Source organism: Podarcis vaucheri (genome assembly GCF_965113315.1).
Source record: "Podarcis vaucheri genome assembly, chromosome: 17".
Taxonomy (NCBI): domain Eukaryota; kingdom Metazoa; phylum Chordata; class Lepidosauria; order Squamata; family Lacertidae; genus Podarcis; species Podarcis vaucheri.
In genome coordinates, this window is record NC_138755.1 from 13396018 (window position 1) to 13418979 (window position 22962).

At 41.1% G+C, this 22962-nt stretch overlaps 2 protein-coding genes across 7 annotated transcripts in view; one reads left to right on the plus strand and one right to left on the minus strand.

Moving 5' to 3' along the window:
- Positions 1 to 22335, plus strand: part of RFX3 (regulatory factor X3) — a 112878-nt gene extending 90543 nt beyond the window's left edge. For 4 of the 6 annotated variants that reach the window (XM_082204773.1, XM_082204776.1, XM_082204775.1 and 1 more), the window contains 10 exons: positions 2226 to 2347; positions 3958 to 4070; positions 4582 to 4697; positions 5127 to 5281; positions 12344 to 12441; positions 14015 to 14164; positions 16723 to 16931; positions 19241 to 19394; positions 21090 to 21132; positions 22039 to 22335. In XM_082204773.1, the coding sequence (XP_082060899.1) occupies positions 2226 to 2347; positions 3958 to 4070; positions 4582 to 4697; positions 5127 to 5281; positions 12344 to 12441; positions 14015 to 14164; positions 16723 to 16931; positions 19241 to 19394; positions 21090 to 21132; positions 22039 to 22310 (1432 nt within the window). In that variant the 3' untranslated portion in view covers positions 22311 to 22335. The remainder of the gene's footprint in view (positions 1 to 2225; positions 2348 to 3957; positions 4071 to 4581; positions 4698 to 5126; positions 5282 to 12343; positions 12442 to 14014; positions 14165 to 16722; positions 16932 to 19240; positions 19395 to 21089; positions 21133 to 22038) is intronic. The other 2 variants (XM_082204774.1, XM_082204772.1) reach the window with 1 other exon arrangement.
- Positions 15791 to 16291, minus strand: LOC309522071 (large ribosomal subunit protein eL14-like). The gene is given in 2 exon segments (XM_082205286.1): positions 15791 to 15962; positions 15964 to 16291. Coding segments are annotated over 2 exon segments (429 nt in total). The 5' UTR covers positions 16243 to 16291; the 3' UTR covers positions 15791 to 15812.
- Positions 22336 to 22962: the final 627 nt, after the last annotated feature.

Below are 22962 nucleotides of genomic sequence, written 5' to 3' on the forward strand. Positions count from 1 at the left end.
ACTGGAATAGCCATTAGGTGGAAGATAAAAGAAGTGAGAGCTGGACCATAAAGAAGGCTGATCGCCGAAGAATTGATGCTTTTGAATTATGGTGCTGGAGGAGACTCTTGAGAGTCCCATGGACTGCAAGAAGAACAAACCTATCCATTCTTGAGGAAATCAGCCCTGAGTGCTCCCTGGAAGGACAGATCGTGAAGCTGAGGCTCCAATACTTTGGCCACCTCATGAGAAGAGAAGACTCCCTGGAAAAGACCCTGATGTTGGGAAAGATGGAGGGCACAAGGAGAAGGGGATGGCAGAGGACGAGATGGCTGGACAGTGTTCTCGAAGCTACCAGCATAGAATCATAGAATCATAGAGTTGGAAGAGACCACAAGGGCCATCGAGTCCAACCCCCTGCCAAGCAGGAAACACCATCAGAGCACTCCTGACATATGGTTGTCAAGCCTCTGCTTAAAGTTTGACCAAAGCATGAGTTTGACCAAACTGCGGGAGGCAGTGAAAGACAGGAGTACCTGGCGTGCTCTGGTCCAGGGGGTCATGAAGAGTCGGACACGACTAAACAACAACAACAACAAAAGAAGTGCATTCTGAAACTGATGATCTCTTTGGGAGAACATTATTTTTTATTTCTTTCTGCACTGCTGGGAGCAGCATCTTCAGTGGAAAGTGCACATGTTCTTTTGTGTCACTGGAGAAAGCAAGCACAACTAATTTAAATTTGGAGCATTTTAACTTTCTTTCTCAGCGACTCTGCAATTAGAGACCACCTTAATGTGCATAGGGGACAAATTCCACATGCTTCTTTCCAGCTGTTTCTTAGAAAATTTACTGGAAAAGGCATTTTAATTTACTACTCCCAACTATTTAAATTGTTGTAAGTAGTCAAAATGCCTGGAAAATAATCTGAATAATAGTTCTTTCAGATTAGTTATATAGAGATCTCTCATTATTTAAATGCTGCACTTCCTGATGTTCAGGTGCTACTTTACTGTAATAATAAATCAGTACATATTGAGAGCTAGCGTTCAGTAATTAACATCTTAATATCTACGACAACTGCAAATGATGACAAACATTCTTTTGTGTCCTACTTGTGAGAAATTGTTCTGAAATGATGATTCATTGCTAATTTAGTTTCTGTCTTCCCACAAAGATTCATATTGAGTCAACATTGTTTTATTGATCACTATGCTTCGCTCTAATGTTTTTCCTCAATGTTGCTAAATTACTAAAATTAGCTGCCTGTTTCATATGACGACCACTAGTTTTTATCTGTGTGTGCCTTTAATTTGCAAAGTTCAGAACGTTCCTAACACAGAGAAAGATGTGAGGTGGAAGGAGTGGGATGGGCATTCAAATGTACAAGATTCCGCTGACTGTGGTACTGCAAGTCACTTTTATTCCATTATTAAAAACCTTCATTGTGATATATAGTTGTAGCCCTCAGACAGTTTTGTTTTTATTTCATGGTTCCTGTTGCTGAGTTCATGTTCATGGGTTGACTTCCTTATTAGACTAACTACATTAATCAGTAAGTCAGATGATGGAAAGCAGTAAATTGTATAGCACCATCCTTTTAAAATAAACAGCCCAATGATGTTTGTGTTAGAATCAACATGTGCAATTTGGGCGGCTGCCAAAAATCTGGACTCATTCAGTACTATGTTAATTAAGTAATTGTCCATATAGTGCAGAGTTAAGTGAATACAAACTGTCATGGCTACACGCACTTTAAGTTGTGTGTGTGTTGCTTCTTCCCAGATTTAATTTCCAGGAAATCAAATGCAGTTGCTTAGGTTAAACAGGCTAAGGAAAAGTGGTACAGAAAATGAGTGGGAATTGAGAAAACTGAGATAGTCACCTTTACTTTTACTGCTAACTTTGTGTACTAAAAAAAAAGTGAGCCAGAAATACAAATCATCTATGCTTTTTGGGTTTTGTTTTTACCTAATACATAAACAAGTTCAGCATCCAAGTGTTTGGAGTGTTACTGAAAAAATTATGTAAGGTGCAGTTCTGTGGATTGATCAGAACGTCAAAGTACGGCTTTGGATAATCATAATTCTCTCCCCTCCCCCCAGCATAAATTTGAGTTTCCTGATAAATTTTTAACCAACGTCTGCCAGCTATGTCACAAGGTGTTGCTAAAATCAACTTTATAGTCTGAGAGATGGAGAAAGAAAAGGATAATTTTGTGATTTGTTGCATGTGATATATTCTAGGTACAAGCCTATGCAGAAAGTGGATGGAGTCACAGACGGTTTCACAACAAGTGGTCAACAGACAGGCACATCTGTTGAACAAACTGTAATTGCTCAAAGTCAACATCATCAACAGTTTTTGGGTATGTAGGAAGAATATTGTACTAGTGTCCAAAGAAAAATAACTTGTATAGTTGTTAGTTAAGAATCAGAACAAAGTTTCTCTTGAAGCTGATCCAGAGTTAACTAACTGAGGAATGTAACCATTTGTATGAGTTTAACATTATGCAAACATTAAGTTTCTAACAAGGGTATTGAGCTTAATTAAAGCTGTCATTCATTCTAGAAACAAAGAAATTCATATCCTTACCATGACTTTGCAGCCAAGTCTCATACAAAGAATCGGTGGGATTGTTGTCTTTGCACATACATACTATTTTGACAATATATGGGATGAAATACTTCAGACTTATTTATCTGTACCCTCAGCCCATGTGGCCTGATCACACCTCTGATAGAGAGCATCTTGGAATCCCTTGCTGAGCCAGGCTAGTGTCACAAGTGCTACTACATGGATATAGACTGGGAATATGTTCCAAAAACTACTACCATACATACATGAAGCATACTTATTTAATATTACTAACATAATTGTCATTGAATTAAGACACAATTGAACTTCACATGTAATAGTGAAACCACCTATAATTAGGAAAAATCCAGCTATAATTTGCTCGTTGTTTTCCCTAAAGACCTTGTATAATATGCAATAATACATAGATATGTCTGGAAATATACCGTCTTTTTTACTCTATAAGACTCACTTTTCCCCTCCTAAAAAGTAAGGGGAAATGTGTGTGCGTCTTATGGAGCGAATGCAGGCTGCGCAGCTATCCCAGAAGCCAGAACAGCAAGAGGGATTGCTGCTTTCACTGCGCAGCGATTCCTCTTGCTGTTCTGGCTTCTGAGATTCAGAATATTTTTTTTCTTGTTTTCCTCCTCCAAAAACTAGGTGTGTCTTATGGTCTGGTGCATCTTATAGAGAAAAAAATATGGTAGCTACATAGGCAATAGGCACTGTACTAAATTAAAAGAAGCAAATATCAACTGGTATATTAAAATGTGTGTATTCACTGCATTGGATCCATGTGCCTTATGTGAGCAGGCAGGAAAGCACTTATGGAAGGCAGCCCTTTTGAGTTTTCCCCATGACACTGCCGCCTGCCCTTCCCCTGCCCCCTTCTAGAGGGACCCCCACCCTCCGGAGGGGCTTTTCAGGGGGTTACGGGGGGCAGGAAGTCCTATTGAACCCACAGAGTTCTGCTCATCTATCTCTAAATTCAGGCCTCTTGTCTATTCACAGTTTTAACTAGGTTTTCAGACAGGTAAGTTATGCACCACTCAATCTTAGTATGATTACAGCTGGTTTAAACATTCAAAGAAGTAAGCTTCTCATTCAGTCAGAAATCCTAGAATTTGTGTAAGTATTTCTTAATTCCTATGGATCGAGCACATACAATTTAGCAGATCTGGCTCCCTTCGCTTAAGATTTTTAATTTAGAAGAATAAAATTTTGATTCCTTTTTAATTGCAACCTATTAAACATAAAAACCTTACACCTTCTCAATTTTTAGTCCAACACTTTGTGACCTTTCTGATATTTATTTCTTTGTATCATTAAATGTTTCCCTAATTAAAGTGGGATTGACACACTCTACAATATTTTCCTTTCATTGTGTTGCCATGGAAACAGATGCATCTCGAGCACTTCCAGAGTTCGGAGAAGTTGAAATCTCTTCTCTGCCAGATGGTACTACTTTTGAGGATATTAAGTCATTGCAGAGTCTCTATCGAGAGCACTGTGAGGTAAGAAAGGAGGATTTGACAATGGATTCCTCTCATGCAGACCCTAAGGGCTCATGATGGGATGATACACAGGAATGCATCAGATACAGGAGGCTCTCCATTGCCTGCAAAGCAGAATATTGTGAAGAGAATTAACATTACGCTTGCTAAATTTGTGTGTGTTTGGTAAACGTGGTTGCGGGCCAAAATACAGAGCGTTTCTGTAGGCTTGCTTTCACCCACCCAGGACAGTTGAGAGTAGATCAGCAATATGCCGATGCCAAATGTGTCCGTCTTTGGTTTGCTGTTGTGTTAAAATTTTAGTTATGAATGTTCTATTAACTAAATTCAAAATACACAATCCTGGACAATTGATACGTCCTTTGATACATCCTAAGCATGTTTACTCAGAAAGAAGTCCCGCCGAATTCAATAGATCATGCTCCCTTAAGTATTCAGGATTGCAGACAGACTGCTCAATATTTTTCATGCATTCTGTTAAAGAATACCGGTATCTGTGTTGTATTTTTAGGCAATATTGGATGTTGTAGTGAACCTTCAGTTTAGCCTAATAGAAAAATTGTGGCAGACTTTCTGGCGCTATTCTCCCTCAACAACAACCGATGGCACTACCATTACTGAACCAAGGTTGGTAATCTTTTATTCAAAGTTTGTGAATAGTTTTAGCGCTGTTTTCAAATAAAATAGAAATCTAAAATTTACATACTAAATAGGAATGCTATCTCTGCAGTTCGTTACTAGATTAAATTGCCATGTTATGATAACTGCAGTTTATATTTGTACGCATACCATTTTATTTTATGGGAAGAGGCCCAGTTATTTTCTCATGAAATAATATCCAATCCAGAGACCATTCTTATCACTGCTGCTCTTTGACTAAAGCTCTGGAGGCCATGTACCAGCCATTATTACAACTCTAAGTGCCTCAGGGCAGTTGGATGCGTTTCAGACATTCCTAATGTTTATTTTTAAAAACTTTGAATTCCATTGTTCTTCTTTTTTATCTTCATGTAAATGCATTTTCATTTATTCATTTGATACATTTGTTCACACCAGCAATCTGAGTGAAATAGAAAGTCGACTTCCGAAAGCAAAGCTGATTACTCTGTGCAAAAATGAGTCAATTCTGAAATGGATGTGTAACTGTGACCATGTGATGTACCAGACTTTGGTGGAGATTCTCATTCCTGACGTCCTTAGACCTATTCCTAGTAAGTTGAATATAGATGACGTCTTGTAAGGATTTCTTTTTCTTCTGGTGATCTTGTGACTTCAGTGCCTCCCAAGGAAACCTGTAGGTGTGACTTTAAAGACTTCAGAAGTAGCGTGGGTGTGCTCACTTTATTTACATGTTATAAAGGTATACCTTAAAATAATAAATACTGCTTAAAATATAACTGTGGTTTTGAAAAAGTAGCTTTCAACATGCTTGTGGTATATATTTATTTGTTTTTGGCTGCCCTGGCAATGCACGCTTTGTCATAACGAAAATTCCCTCATTCCTTTGAGCAATTCCTCTAGTCCGCATGATAACATTAAAACGTTGAAGGCTTGAGTACGTAGTTCTGTTCAAATGACACACTAAGCTGTAAGTTAAATGTGATTGGAATAAGCCACAATGAGCTCTGGGCTTGGGTGCCCAATCCTCCTGCTTTGTGGCCATGGAATTCAGAAGCTTTTGTTTCTTCTTTAGAGTAATTGCAGCTTTCCCTGTCATCCCAATCTGTTGTCAGTTGAAAATAGCAAACTTCAAACCATTTGTTCTTAAACGGGTATGTTTTAACAAGCCACAGTTTAGAGTTTGGATGACGTGCTAAATGGAGGTTAGTTGAAATTGGAAATAAAGGCTCCCAAACTCCCCCTCAAAGACACACCAGAGAAGCAGGAGAGAGAGAGTGCTAGCCCAAGGTCCATTGCCCCGCATTCTCACTATGATCTATGCCTGATGTCCAGATACGGTCTGTGTCTATGTCAACTTTTGTTTTACACTGAATTCAGCAAGGTGAAGACCAAGCACATAGTGGCACTTGTGCAGTTGTGTAACATGTCAGGTTAATATGTAATCAGAACTGAAAAGTAGCTTTTCAGTGGCCTGGTTTTACTGACATATAACCTGATTGCACATTTGTCTCTCTGTATGGTTGGATCAGAGTTTGCCCTGGTGCCTATAGAGGAATAAACATGTTAGTTGAGCATTTGAATCCACTTGAACATATTACTTATAAAAGATTTACCAGAATTAGTTGGTTGCAAATCTTATTAGTTAACTGTATCATAAGAAATGTGAGACTAACATTTTATTTTCCTCATTCATTTCCCTAGTCACTCAATCTTTTATTTTAAAAAGCCAGGAGTGTCTCACAGGGTAGACTCACCATCTAATTGTAAATATTACACTTCAGCTAGACAGCCATTATCAAATAGTTATACTTATGAAAATTTCCCTTTTAGACATAGAATTATTCAGATTGTTGCAGTGTAGTTTGTTCTTGTTTGGTATGGAAAGTGATTTACTTTGGGTTCTTGCAAAGCTGATTTCCATTATAAAACATTATATGTGTTCTGGGCACTGTGATAAATACTTAGGAATTTATTTCCCATTAACAATAAAGGTTAACGGTTTCTGCGGGGGAGGAAATCCATATAACTGCACAAGCATTGTGTTCTTTCTGTGAACAATTATTTTGTAGTTCAGTTAGATGCACTCATGCCTCAAAGAGACCAGGAGCGAACAAAACTACTTTCTCTTGAAGGGATTATAAAAGCTACTGAGTTGTTATAGTTGTTACAAAATGTTCAGAAAAAATGAATATCCAATTTTGCAAGAACATGCTACTGCCCTTCACCTGCAAACAAGACAGAAGGAACCTTACTATTTATATCACTTGTGGCGCAAACCTGAGTGTTCTTATAAAACACAGTCTAAATGTCAATAATGCCTTCTACATTTTTCTGAAATTCAGAGAGTTGATATATGCAGATGTGTGACAATTGCTTAGCTTTTGAAACATGCAGTGAAAGCAACAGGCATGAAAGGATTTTGTTTGAAATTTGTGTAGTAGCATGGGTTGTGAAACGGAGACTCTTCTGGGTGACAATTCGACACCCTCAGAACCGTTCTTGAATAAGACAAAGCCAACCAGGTTTAATTCAGATAGCTACCAACAACTCCTCACTGGGGGCAGGGGGGGCGTCAATGTTCCTTGGGTATCCTCTCACTACTTATAGGTGGTTTGCCAGCCTTCTGCTTGTTTCCTTTGTAAAATACAAAGCCATTTTCAGTAGTAGTCAGAAATGTCAAAGGAGAAAAGAGATTGATCCAAGAAAAGAATTTCTAGGATATTTGAAAGTTGCATTTTAACTACTGATTTGATTTCCTCTTGAATTATGAAATAGTAGTTTGAGTTCCTGTCTTAAAGATCAAAGAATCATAGTTACCTCAATCAATATTGCAGAAAAAGCCCCCCCCCCAATTTATAAGCAAGATGGATGTGTAATGAAATCAACATTGTCAGGCAAGACTCCATCCTTCAAGGCAAATTTCTTTTTCAAAATATTGGACTGTCATACCTATTTCTTACATCAGAGGGGTCAAATGTAAGGTTGGGAAGCACCGAGAGACCCTTGAAGTGTGCATTGGGGATTCCTGCTGCATTATATAAACCAGTGAACTGTCTTCAAGGGTTGGACATTGGTACCCTTGTAGGGCAAATGGGCTGGTTTGCAAATGGCAGCAGCCTTTCTTCCTGCCTCTAGTTGAGTGGTAACAGTGCCAACAGGGGGCGTGGCGGGGGGTGCAGTGCCTTGGCATGGAGTGGAGCGGAGCCCTGGCCATTTGCCAGATGTGAAAGTGCATGGAGTAGATGGGGAAAGTCAGGCCAAGTTGCCAAGTGGTGGATGGAGGAGGGCAGTTGGTCGCATGTGGGCAGGGAGCTTAAACGGCAGGGCCTGAAGCCATTTTTCAGATGTTAGTGTCCAATGGAGATGGAATTTATAACCCTTTGGTGCTGAACTCAAGTGCAGTTGACTTCTGTGGAAAGAGTATGAATGTGGCCTGTGGGTATTTGCCAGGTGGAGAGTTTGGTCCTACAGTCTATTTGAGTTTCACACTGTTGCATTTGGTCCTTTCAGGAAACTGAAGTCTTGTTAACTGAACCAAAGCTGCCATGATGGAGCATGTTTTTTTTAAAAAAAAAAATATGTTGTTTTCATTGTCGCTCTACTTCTAAACCATCTCAAAGCAAAGTGATGGCTATTAAAAGTTTTAAGTAAATGAGTTTCTGATAGAAAATACTAGATTAGATTCAAAGGTACAGCATAGAAAAATGGAGAATTGTTCAGCATTGAGAGCAGAAGATAGTGTGGTCCAAAAATCACTGCATTTTGACCCAATACTGGTTTCACTCTCAATATGGTTGCCGCATTTGATTCACAATAAATTTGCATATGTAACTGAACCTTGCAAATGCGACAAAATATTGTCGAAAGCCATCACAAACATCTAGTCATGTTCCTAGGCCCCAAATACTGCTCTTTGAACACCAGAGAAGTAACTTTATTTGCTGCCCCGTTAACGTTTTTGAACTTTTTGTTGGTTCTAGCCTTAAGTCCTATTTCTGCATTCCAAAGAAAGCTTGAGAGCTTTAAGCTAGAGGGAGGGCAGAGGCACATTGGGAAGGGGGCTTGCAAGCATGTCCAGCTGAAGGTGCTTCAAAGCCCTGCTCAGACTCCCCCCTCAACGAGAAATGGCTGCTGCCAAAGGAGGCCTCCCTCTGTAGTTCTGTAGATCTTCCTCTCCTACATTTCTGACCAATTGTCCGTTACCATTACAGGAAAATCTGTCAGTGTTCCCTGGCTATATTTTTTGAAGAATACATGGCTAAAAACATTAGGGTGTTAGGATGATTAAAAACAACAACCCCGAACCCCTCTAAATACCGGTAAATCAAAACCCAAATCCTGCAAGAGAGGTGGTTGGACTGTTAGACAACAATGGTGTGCAAGGAGGATAGTGAAATTGCACAGAAATGAAGTCAACTCTTTTGGAGAAGATAAACATGTCTGAGCAGATTTTGGAAGAGCACCAGGGCGCTAGTTTTCTCATGCAATGGGGAGGGGGGCACACAGCCAAGTCCTGCCCCCCAGCACCCTCCTGTTCCTGCATTAAGAGCCTGCCATAAGTTAGAAGGCAAAGGTTAGCAGCAACAAATCTCCTCTTCTAGAGTCTCCCTGTGCAGTTTTTGACCCTGATTGTGCAAGGTTCTGTAGTCACTCCAGATAAACACTGTGTCCTGCAGAGTATCTTTCTTTCTAATACTTAGCTTCATAAATGCTTAAAAGACAACAGACCGTTTTTCATATAGTTGTTACCGAAATAAACTTTTATTGTAAAGATTTGGTACAAATCTAGAGGAATTATGAAATTCAAATTGGAACCCCTTCTGAAATCTTCAGAAACCTGGAAATTCAGTTTGTGCTTTTCGTATAGTTTATTTCTGGTAGTTGGAGGGGGGGGACTTCTTTGTGAGTGCTAAAATCTTGATACAAATATTTTCTTGCTTTTTTGGTATCATATGTTAGTACCACTATGCAGGTACAATTTGAAATCACGTTAGAGATATTTTGTTCAGTACTCTCATATGTGTGGGGCTTAAATAATCCTCAACTATCTAACATTACCTGTGTGTTTGCTTATCTTTCTTTTGCATAGACAAACACACATCTAAAAACTAATTATTTCCCCTGCAGCGATTGAGGATAGTCACGTCTGCAGATTGTAATTTTGGTTGATTTATTTAAATATTTATACCCTGCTTTTCATCCCCAACACACACACTCCAGTTGAAATCAATTTAAAACATTAGAAAAGAACTGAAGAGCAATGGAAGCATGATTCCCTTATATAAGTCTGATATCTCTGTAGAAAGAAATGTGCTGTTTGTTTTAACAGACTGATTATTTCATAGGTAGGTGTTATGGAGCTGTTCAAGCCTCATTTGTAATTGAACTTCAGTATGATTCATGCTATTTTAAAAGAGCACAGAGCTTTTTATGGATAACTACTATGACCGGTTTTAGTACTAGTAATTAATATTTAGCTAGTGTTTCACATTTATTTGGCACCGTGCGCTGAGGTGTTGAGGTGTGCAATTGACAGGATGCTGCCCTTGGTCATCTACATGAGCCAGAATCTAGAGAACCTCACGCATCTTCAGAGGTGCTGTGTGTGCCTGCCCTTTCGCTCAAATGGCTCTTGTGACTTATGGCGTGTTTATGAGAGCTCCCTCCCCACAGCCTTGGAGGGGGGCATGTGAGAAGAAGGATGGAGAAGCCTGCCCTTTCCATTTTAGTCCTAGAAAGTTACACAAGTCAGACATGCAACGAAACAGTGTTCCTGCTCTCTGTGCTAGTTAGTGAGCCATGTTGTCCTACAAGAGACCCCACCCACCTCAGATTCATTTTTTTCACCCTAACAGTCACCATTCAATGGCCCATTTCTCATTCAGCTTTTTGCTGCGCGGAGAGAGCTTGGTGTTTTTTCTCAAGCTTTCTTTTTTGTGCTTCTACATACACCTGCAGCAGACTGATCCGTCCGCGTTATGCGTGGATGGTGTCATTTGAACGCATCAGCAATGGCTCTTATACAGGAAAGTTTGGAAAAGGGGGAATGATCTGCTTACCTTATTCTTTTGACATTGCTTCTTTCAGATGTTAAAACAGTAGTTTTACTAACTCCCATATCAATGAAAGCAAATAAGATACAGGGAAAGTCAAATTTTAATTACAAATTTCCTATCTCTTTATCCCAGTGCTAGATGTCTCAGCATATATCCTTGCTCCACCACTATTCTTAAGCCAGAAACCTACTGAAAATTTTATAAACTTTCCCATCTCTTTAATTAAGACAGTGTACATGCTTAATTAGGGCATGACAAACAGCAAGGCAGATTCTGATGCCATTCTATGATGGGAGTTGACTCCCATTTCTATCGGTTGGGTGCATGGTTATAATTTTATAGGCAAACTGCATGCTTTATGCTGTTGACTAGATCTAGTTTATAAATGTGTCGTTAGTTAAAAGTGTCTGAATTGAAATCATGAAATATGTCCCCTTGTAGGTACATAAAGAGGCTCCCTAAATTGTGGTGAGACAGAAAGTGTGTGTGTGTGTGTGTGTGTGTGTGTGTGTGTGTGTGTTCCATAGATATTTAAAGAGTCACTGAATAGGTAGGGTTAGTTTGTGTGTGCTCACTTTAAAAACAGAGTTTTTAAATGTGTTTTAAAGCATCAATAAGCTCTAAGAAAAGCAGAGACTTTCAGTGAGGTTGACTGACATTCAAGCGACACCCAAAAATCTAACAACTGCCTGAGAATGTTAGGAGCGCTTGGTTTAAAAGAGTCACAATAAAAATTCAAATTAGAATGCATAACACAGATCTGTATTGAAACAATCAGTAGTAATACTACATAAAAATCAGTTTGCATAATTGTGTCAGTACCAGTCTAAAAGGTTGTACTTTCAATATTTCAGAGAAGAGTCACTGGCCTGGATCACATGTTACACTCAGCCATGATTTAGCACTGTGTGAATGAGCCAAACTCACACATTGTCCTCCTCTCAGCAGCAGGATGACTTCTGCCAAGTTGAGTCCTTTCAAAGAATCTCAGTTTAGATTTACGTACAAACTGCGGATCATAGTTTATGATAAAACAATGCTTAGTTTCTAAACGGGACAACTTCAAATCACAAGTTACTGTAATGCAAACCCAGCATTGCCATGTTGCACTGTAACTGCACAGCAGCAGCAAGATCTAGGCCCTTATCTGACGATGTACTTACAGTCTAGAGTGGATCTTGCAATGCTTGTTCTCTCCTACCTGCTGTGCAGTTAGGCAGTGATCTGTTGCTTCCCCTTCTTTAGGTCTAGTCTTTAGTGCAAGAGTGAACCTGTGAGAGTGAGCTGTACTGGTGCTGACTCCCATGACGGAGTGTTCCTTCCCCAAAATGGTGCTGTCTTCCCATCTGAAGTGGCACAGTCAAGATAGAGGTTTACTGCCTCGGTGAGAACTGGAACCACGAACATTAGATAGTCATTGTTCGATGGCTGTAGTACTACCTTTAATTCTATGTGGGATTTATACTAATTGTTCCTATCATGGTTATCATTTGCTCCCTCGCTGTTCTCTGTAGTTGTAATAGTCAAGGACGTTGATCTTTAAATACCTACATGCCTTGACTTTTTTTCATTTGTTTTGTATTCTTTTATGCATAGGTGCCTTGACCCAAGCCATTCGCAATTTTGCAAAAAGCCTTGAAGGTTGGCTTTCCAATGCCATGAACAATATTCCACAGAGAATGATTCAAACCAAGGTAAATGCCTTCTAAACAATTTGGAACAAAAATGACATTGCAAAGACACAAATAAAACATAATTGTTAAGAGTCAATGCCAGAAGCATCTCTTTAAAGAAGACTATGCAAAATTTAGCCTTCATTTAATTGCATTATTATTAGTAGTATTAATATTAGTATTAGTGTCCCCCCCCCTTACCTGTGATCAACTTTCACATGACCACATATATGCATGGTGCCAGGAAATAAATAAATAATTTGATTCAAACCTGGCAGTGGCAGCAGAGAGCTGGAGAGTCCTTTTGGCTCGCAAGGAGACCCTTCCTGGAGCCTGAAGAGGATGTCAGGAAGGGTGGAGGAAGAGACTGGAGGCTCAGCGGGGTTTTGTTTTGGCTGCTCAGCCTCCCTGCCTAACAGCTGGTGTGCAGGAGAGCCCAGCAGCTGTCACCCCTGCTTTCCCTCTTGTCCTTCAGCCTCCTGCTGGCCCCAGAGCTTCAGCTCTCATTGTGGATGTTTCTAGATACAGTATTTTTGGTATGGATTGAAGAGAGAGCGACAGAGAGGGTGTTTAAAGGGTGTTTGGAGGGTGCTCCCCACTTTACGCATTTCACTTATACACATGGGTGCCCAGAACATAACCCCCATGTGGGGGGGGGCACCTGTATATATTGATTTATACCCTGCCTTCATTATTACTGACAACATACATAGTTTTCTACAGATGTAAAAAACTAGGCGCTTTAAATGACACGGTGTTGAACACTTTATTTGCTTGTGTACTTCTTCATTGTATGCTGAAGGTCCAAGAGAGGGTCTTATGTACTTGTCAGAGAATGGGAGACGATTATATGAATTCTAGTAGAACTATCTCTTCCGGGTCTCTCCAGTTTCCATCTCCTGTGCAGAACTCTTGCCTTGCCTTTACCTGCTTCTCTGCCTTATCCCCATGAGCAGGGCAGGAAAAACCTTTTGCAATGGGTGGCTGTATTATTCTTGCACTGCTGTATCCCACAAGCAGGACCTGCCACATTCTCATTATCTTACTTTCTAAGAAAAGGTTGATAGGCAGGAGTGAACATGGTCTATCTCAGTGAAGATAAGTGAAAATGAAGATGAGTGAAAATAATAATAATAAGAATAAGAATAATTTATTTATACCCCGCCCATCTGGCTGAGTTTCCCCAGCCACTCTGGGTGGCTCCCAATCAAGTGTTAAAAACAGTAGAGCGTTAAATATTAAAAACTTCCCTGAACAGGGCTGCCTTCAGATGTCTTTTAAAGATAGGATAGCTGCTTATTTCCTTCAGGGAGGGTGTTCCACAGGGTGGGCGCCACTACCGAGAAGGCCCTCTGTCTGGTTCCCTGTAACCTCACTTCTCGCAATGAGGGAACCGCCAGAAGGCCCTTGGCGCTGGATCTCAGTGTCTGGGCTGAACGATGGGGGTGGAGACGCTCCTTCAGGTATACAGGACCGAGGCTGTTTAGGGCTTTAAAGGTCAGCACCAACACCTTGAATTGTGCTCAGAAATGTCCTGGTCTGTCTCATCTCTGTGCGTTTGTGTGCGTGAGGCTCTAGTCTTCCTTCTCCTTAGGTTGCCGCTGTAAGTGCCTTTGCTCAGACTCTGCGAAGATACACATCTCTGAATCATCTGGCTCAGGCAGCACGGGCTGTACTGCAGAACACGTCTCAAATCAACCAGATGCTCAATGACCTCAACCGTGTAGATTTTGCCAATGTCCAGGTAGGCAGAAAGTTTGCAGGAAGCATATATGACTGCTCTTGTTTCCCCTCCTCTTGTGTCTGAATTTGCAGTGCCAGTTTCATCTACAAAAATGGCTACAAAAATGTTTCATTTCTATAGAAAAGGTATACATAACTGAAGCATCTCACTAGAACCATCTAAACTAGAACCACATTGGAATTACAGTACAAATTACTCATAAGATTTGGCAAACTTGTCACAAATTGATCCACCAAAAGCCAATTTAGTTCTTAAAGTTCTCACTTGAGAGCAAATGAGGACAAGTTCAATATCAGGGTTAGGCCTGTGGACAACTAAACCTTCCTGAACATTAACATAAAAATAAGTTAGAAAGTCCATTCAGAAAGGAAGAGCACAAGCACTGCAACCAAGGGAGTGTGCCTGTGTTGGTGGAGGGACATCTAAAGTACGACATTGCTTTTGTCTAGTGTCACTTTTCTTCCTTGCTGGTAGTTTTAGGAGGCAAAAAGACAGTTATAGGACTGTGCTATCTGTTTTGTCCAGGAAGAAGCTGGAGATCGTGTAGCTTTATATTTTTTGTATCTACCGTATTTTTCACTCTATAGGCCACACTTTTCCCTCTCCAAAAATTAAGGGGAAATGTGTGTGCGTCCTATGGAGCGAATGCAGGCGCCTTGGCTTCAGCGATAGCAACACGAAGCCTCCAAAGCGCAGAGGGAGCTCTCACTCCGCGCTCTGGAGGCTACGCATTGCTTTCGCTGAAGCCTGGAGAGCGAGAGAGGTCGGTGCGCACAGACCCCTCTCGCTCTCCAGGCTTTAGGGATAGCTGCCTGAAGCCTTTGGAGCGCAGTGGGACCTCGCGCTGCGCTCCAAAGGCTTCAGGCGGCTATCCTGGCTTCAGCATAGAGGGAGAGCTGCGCAGTGCCCCTTCAGCAAAGCGGGAGGAGAAATGGAAGGGGCTCCGTTTCTCCTGCCGCTTCGCTGAAGGGGCGCTGAGCAGAGAGGGGGAGATTTTTTTTTTCTTGTTCTCCCCCTCTAAAACAAGGTGCGTCCTATGGTCGGGTGCATCCTATAGAATGAAAAATACGGTATTTCTTGACTTCACAAATGCTACCCTATAATAAGAGTTGGAATAAAAAAGCAGGCCTTGGACGAAAAAGGGTGCAAAATGTCACTTCTTAAAATGCAGCCCTTACTTCACTTGCAAGCTCAATGTTGGGTGCCCTTCCTTTGATGCCATCCCTTCCTCCTTCTTGCTTTCTCACACCCAACTTGAAGCATCATCAGCATTATGAGGGTTGAGGTGCAAGTGAGCAGCTCCTTGGCCTCTGCCTCACTTCCTCCCCTGGCTGCTACAGCACAGCTGCAGCCGCCAACCTGGCCTTGTCTTTTTTAAATTATTTTTATTATTATTCAGGGAAGTTATATTAATAGTATTATTAATATAATAATATTATATTATAATATTAATAGAAGTATTATTGTTCAGGGAAGTTTTTAACGTGTGATATTTTACTGTATTTTTGGTTTTTATGGAAGCCGCCCAGAGTGGCTGGGGAGGCCCAGCCAGATGGGCGGGGTATAAATAAATTATTATTATTATTATTATTATTATTATTATTATTATTATTATTTACATAAAAATGAAATTTTATTTGCTGACTATTTATTCTTTTTTGGGAGGAGGAGCAGCAGCAGCCTTCTGCAGCTTCTTCACTTCGTGCTTGATGATTCTGTTTCTCATTTTCTTGGCCTTCATGACCTTGTAACGATCAAAATCTGACATCTTGGCTTTCTTCTTCCTGGCTTCAATTTTTTTGTGCCCATCTGGTAGTTTTCCACTTCTCGTTAATGTTTTCCTTCTCCCAAGCGGCTCTCACATACTTTTGACGAGCACTGTGAGGAAACTTGAGAACAAAGTCAGTCAACTGCATGCACTTGAAGGGCATAGCTTGCCTTCGGACACTGCTGCAAGGACCATCTACTAGTGCCCTGTTCTGATCAATAACATCCACAATCGCTACCAGCTTGCCCGCATGTGGTCCAAAAGAAATATAGGCAACTCGGCCAATCTCAACGTAGCGTTTGAACACCATGATGGCCGCCTCACAAGCCGAAGGCCGCGGGGAGAAATCAACCTGGCCTTGTCAACTGCACAGCCACCCTTGGTCCCCATCCTTTTTAGCTTCACGGCAGTGATGTTGTTGCTGTTGTTGCTATTAATCACCTCTGCCTCCTCGCCTGCTTGTGAGGTTGTGTGGTTTGCTGTTTGCCGACACAGCCAGAGCTGTGTCTATGTGCTTGAAGCTGGAAATGGAGAGCAAGTGTGGAGGCAGCAGTCGCAGCAGCAGCGCTCTCTTCCGGACTCCCTTTGTTCTGGGGAAGCACAAGCTGAGAACGTTCCCTGAGAGATGAACAGCCCTGACAAATCAGCAGCTCTGAGCCTGCTGCCAACCCTGCAGATTAAAAAACCAAACCTGCTGCCCTTTGATGTGCTCATGGGCTTCTTTCCTTCTCTGCCGTCTCTTAAGTCCCCATAACTGGATTCTTCTTGTGCCTTTTTTGTACTGGGACAGGAGCAGGCTTCCTGGGTGTGCCAGTGTGATGACAACATGGTGCAGAGGTTGGAAACAGATTTCAAGATGACTCTTCAGCAGCAGAGCACTCTGGAGCAGTGGGCGGCCTGGCTTGACAACGTCATGATGCAAGCACTGAAACCGTACGAAGGAAGGCCGAGTTTTCCTAAAGCAGCACGGCAGTTTCTCTTAAAGTGGTCTTTCTACAGGTCAGTGCCTTAGCAGACTCTGAACAATTGGCGCTCTGTCACAAGCACACAGTCTTTTATCTTACTAACAACACAAGTGAACTTTGTGGCATTTACCATATATGCCGCCACCACCTAAAAAATAATGTTTGAGGGCGCTTACACCTAAAAGTTTTTTTCAGAGGTGGAGGAGAGTAACAAGAGAGAAACATGAGCAAGTGCAGTTACATATACTTAGGCTTTGTTGTGTTTGGGAATCACAACTTTGAAGTATTATTAACTATTATACCTTCCTTCCTTGGAGCTATCTGATGTCTTTGTGGGTCCCCAAAATGAGTCAATCATTGCTGAGATAATTATTAACCTCATACTTAAGATCAGAACTCAATTTTTGATATAGGTAATGTGATCCTTGTGGTTAATGAATAGGTATTGTCAATCTAGTTCTACCGTTTGTGGCAGCCACTGTAGGGTTCTGCGGGGTGATTTTTCCAGGCTGGGCCTTTCTGTTGACTACGCTGGCTGTAGGTTGCTTCTGTTAAAAAGGCTGTATATATTAGGTATGGGACTCTATTCAGAGTTGTAATACATGGTGCTTCTAAGCACAGCACTGAGTAGCCAAAGCCATGGCTATATATTTGCTGCATCATTTCACCCATATGCCTACGATAAGTGATATTGACCCACACAATGGAAGGGATGCTGCAGGAAAATTCCAGCTTTGTACACAAGCAGTAGAAGACCTCTATCATTATGTACTACCGTATTTTTTGCACCGTAGGACGCACCGGACAATACGACGCACCTTGTTTTAGAGGGGGGAGAACAAGAAAAAAAATTCTCCCCCTCTCTGCCCAGCGCCCCTTCAGCGAAGTAGCAGGAGGCGCTGCGCAGAGAGGGGGAGAATTTCCCCTCTCTTGTTTTCCCGCTCTAAAACAAGGTGCTGTTTGGGGTGCGTTCAGGCGGTTACCTTGGAAGCCTGGAGAGCGAGAGGGGTCGGTGTGCACCAGGCTTCAGGTTCCTTTCGACCTGCTCTTTGGGGCTGGCGGGGGGAAGCCCACCACCAGCCCCAAAGAGCAGGTCAGGGAGCAGCGGAAAGGCGCAGCGGAGAGCCTGCTGCCATAGTCGCGCGTCACCTCTCCAGCTGGGAGAGGGACGCGGGGGGGCTGCTTTAGCCCCGCACGCGCTCTCCCAGCTGGAGAGGTGGCGCACGGCTAAAGAGGCTCCTGCCATAGCCGCGCGTCACCTCTCCAGCCGGGAGAGGGTCGCAGGGCTATGGCGTCTTCGCTCCATAGGACGCACACACATTTCCCCTTCATTTTTGAAGGGGAAAAAGTGCGTCCTATAGAGCAAAAAATATGGTATATTGACCTCTGTATCCTGAACGGAGAGCTAAGTATATTCTGGAATTAATGTGTGAGATGCCTGATGTGGACGACTGAGTGAAAATCGCGTAGTTATTGTCTGGCACGGAGAAGTTTGTGACCGACAGCAAGATTTGCAGTTGCAGCTCAGAAGCAGAAGAATGTTCATTAAAGATAGTATGGTGGACTGTAAAGTTTGATCGGCAATGTAATATAGAAACTGATTCGTGTTGGTCTGTATTTTAAGATATATCTGTATACATTGGTAAACTCTGCTTTTTAACGGTGTATTTCTGCACATTCTATATAGTATGCATAGGATGTACAATTCTTTTTGCTGGTGCTTGAAATGACCATGATGGTCATAACAACAAAAATTGAATTTGACCAAGAAAATGGATATAACAGTACAGTAAATTGTAGTTTATCATTATGTGGATAAGCCTCATGTTCACACCTTGCCCTTATCTCTTCCACTCCAGCACAGATAAAACGAGGAAACTTGAACCATCTGTTTCCTAGCTGCAGTTTATTATAATGCCCAAAAAGGACAGACTGTTTTTAGCTTAAATGATGGTTTATTAAAACACGCTGGGATCAAAGAATGGTTTGTTGTAGATTAAGTTAACCAGAGTTCCCAGTTTGGGTGTAACAAGAAACTTTGGTTAGCTTAAATCAGGAAGCAAAAACTTCAGATCTCCCTGTGGCTGTTCCAGAGGAGGAGGGGTGAGCATGCAAACCCAAAGCTCACTTCTGTTCATTCATGTTGCTCTAAACCGTCGTTTAATGTTACGTCCCAACTGGGCTATTTACACATTAATAGAACTTTCTAAATGCAATGTAAATAAGCATATTTTCCTAAGTGGTTTGATTTTTCAGAATTATTTTGGATAACTTTGGAAATTAAGTCAGAGGTTTCTGAAGTAATTATGAATGATCATATTTCCCATTTTTATTTTTATACAGCTCAATGGTTATTCGAGATTTAACCTTGCGCAGTGCTGCTAGCTTTGGTTCTTTTCATCTGATCCGTCTATTGTATGACGAATACATGTTTTACTTAGTTGAACATCGTGTTGCTCAAGCCACAGGAGAGACACCTATTGCGGTTATGGGAGAAGTAAGTCCACAGCCAGAACACTTTTCCAGCTGATAAAATTGAATTAGAAATAATTTTCTCTAAAGTGTTTTCAGTTAAGAAATAAATGCATCTTGTGGGGAATACATGGGATAATTGTTGGACTGAAATCTCTTTATGTAAGATTTGGGTGTGACAGATGTAAAATCCAATTTTCAGTTGTAGTATCTAATACTTTAGTTCCTGAAACCATGCTGAATTGTTCATTCTAGTTTGTCAGAATGTATCTGTTCATGCTGAGTTTTTCCCTAAGTGCCAAACCTCAAAATTTGCTCTTTGAGTCTATAATTTTCCAATATCCAAAATTCATATTTGAGACCTCCGGGTATAGGGTGGTATATAAATTCTAATAATAATAATAATACAATTTGTTCTGTCACCCTGGCATAGCACATCAGTGAATGAAGTTAGATCATTCACATCCTTCCTTTGCTTCTTTCTAGAGTAAATAAAGTTCTTGTTTTCTCAAAATTGGTTTTTCTTATCATCCTAATAGTGATCTTCTTATTAGTTAACTCCTAATCACCCTCAGAGATTTTGTATCAAAATTGTGCACAAGAACTTGAGAAAATGTGCTGCCTGCCTTTTTAATTGAAAGTAATAATAAGCCTTAAAATAGACTGCCTGCATCCTATTTGCTTACTGTGGCTTTTCTCGACATATCAAAGCTTATCCAAGGAACTTCTTGCTTGTCTGGTATACCACACAATAATTATTTCTATTTCTTGGGCTAAAATCTGCAAGAGTGTCTTATGAGGAAAGGTGCCAAGTAGGCAAAGAGTGTGCCTTGCCTCCATTCACCAAGTGTCACAACCATTGTTGTTGCCTTTTCTGTTGTCAAATGCTTCCTTTTGAATGCTGTCGTCCACTTTCTCATTCTTTCCTCCCGCTTGGTCTCAAATACTTTTTATAAGTCAGAGTCAGATTAAAAGACTTTGTGCTTTGTGTTAGTATAAACATTTCCTTACCACCCCTGACATCTTCGAACCTTGGAGAAGCCCAGAGGACTGAGGGATGAAGCCCCAAAATCTGAACATAGGGGTCAATCGCTGCTTGAATTAATTTTATAATGAAATGATTTTAGAATGTTGTATTATTTTATTGTTGTTAGCCGCCCTGAGCCCGGCTTCGGCTGGGGAGGGCGGGATATAAATAAAAATTTATTATTATTATTATTATTTATTATTATTATTATTGTGTTGTTCCTGTGGAGCCAGGGGGACTAGATGGGTCAAAGGATTTGACTGCAAGAGAAAATGTTCAGATAATGCAGTGTGTGTGTGTGTGTGTGTGTGTGTGTGTGTGTGTGTGTGTGTGTGTGTTCCAAGGCCCTTCTTCATGTGCCCTCTCCACAAGAGGTTCAGAGAATCAGAGCCCGAGAAGGGGTCTTTTCCACAGTGGCTCCTCATTTGTGGAATGTTCTGCCTGGCGACGTTAGCCTGATGCCTTCAGTAGATATCTTTAAGCGCCAGGCAGAAACGTTCCTCTTATCCTCTTAAACAATCTACGGCCTTTTAAATGTGCCTGTGGGACATTGGGGGTTTTTTTTTGTTACTGCATTATATATTGTTGTGTTTTTATATTGTAAACTGCGCTGTGATGCTCGGGTGAAGGGCAGTATAGGAATTTTAACAATAATATTTATCTATCTATTTGTTATGCTTTCCTCCTCTGCAGTTTGGTGATTTAAATGCTGTGTCTCCTGGAAATATGGACAAAGGTCAGTAGGAAGTTTGTTCTAGATCTTGGGTTGCATCCAGAGAATTGCAAGTAGAATTTGGCTTGTGCAGTGGTGCTTTCTTAATCTCACCTCCCTGCTACAGCTCTCTTTTCTCTCCAAAAATCCATTTGGAGGATCAGAGAACCCTCTGGAAATCAATAGGATTGCGGGCGGTGGGACATCTTGCATGAACAGAAATGCACTTCTCCATTGGAGACTAGGACCCCACCAAGTGAGATATCGTTATTCTTGCCTTGTTTGAAAGACAGAAATAGCAAACTGATGGTGTTCTAGCGTCCCCTTAGAAACACCTCTCAGGGGAGTATCAGCAGTACCTTCTGCTCATACAAAGCACCACTGGATCCAGGAACAGGTGAAGTGGTGAAACGTGTGTACCGTGTAATATTTAAAACTGTTCCAGAATAATGGACAAATCAGGCTTAATGAAACCAGTATGACACAATGCTGAACCCTGTTTAAACCAGTTTAAACCCTGGTCAGAGGTTATGAGAATGAGAGATCGGTATACACTGAGATAATATAGTTCTGAAACCGGAAGTATAATAGGCATGTAGATTATAGGAAATCTTGATTACCATGAAACACGGTCAGAATCCCCAGTATGATAGTTAGGATGACTGAAAGTAGAATAACAGAATCATAGAATTGTCGAGTTGGGGGGGGGCTGGAGAGTCACCTAGTCCAACCCCCTGCAATGCAGGAATAATTCAACCTGCACCTGCAAGTTTAGGAAATAGTGAATTCTTTGACTAACTGGGTACACAGATGCACCTGCAAGTTTGCCTCGTTATTCTTGGCCGGGGTCCCAAACTGGGAACAGTTGATACTTAGGGAAATGGTCGGGTTGCTAAACAATTCCATCTCCCAATCCTCTGGCTCTTTCAGATTGCAGGATTCATGGTGGTTTTATTTGTGCAGATGAAGGTAGTGAAGTGGAAAGCGAAATGGACGAAGAGCTGGATGACTCCGGAGAGCCGCAAGCCAAGAGAGAGAAGAGTGATCTGAGCCAGGCCTTCCAGGTGGGCTGCCTGCAACCCGTCCTGGAGAGCGGAGTTCAGCAGAGCCTGCTGAGTCCCCTGCACAACGAGCACATTGTGACAGCCACGCAAACGATCAGACAATGCAGTGCCACTGGGAACACGTATACTGCAGTCTAACAGATATTAAAGCTCTTTTTTTTCCAGATTATATTAGCCCTGTTGATGTTGGGCTTATCATGGGGGAGGGGAGGGATGCAAAAAAAGAAGTCTGAAGGTCGACTGTTGTCAAATTTTATCTGTGCTTGAACATTACTTTTACTGGAGTTGTGAAATGAAATGAGTGTATGTATTTCTCCAGGTCTCTTTTGGAAAAGAAAAAAAAAAATTGGTAAATACAATCATTTTACACTGGCCGCTTAATATAAAGAGTTTTCTTAGTTTCAAGAGTCAAGAAGCGTTTTTGAGAAGCTTAATGTTAATGTTTTTGTCCTCTTTATAATTAAAAGTAATTTAATTTTTCATAGTTTTTACAAAATATTTTAATGTTAACTGTTAGTCATGGTGATTTCGTATAAATAGGGTTTTAATTAATTGCACTCTGAAATATCAAGAATTTTCCTCTTTGATTTACACTGGAGGCCTGCTCATTTGATAGCAGCTGCATTAAACTTGTTATAGGAAAGGCAGCTTTCATTGGACAGAACTGGAAGATGCTATTTTGATACGTTTCAGAGTGTTCAGGGGTTATATTGGAAATTTTATTATGACGCTAGAGAACATAGACTGTCGTCTTTCTCAGAGGAAGAGCGATTCTCATGGTTGCAGGATA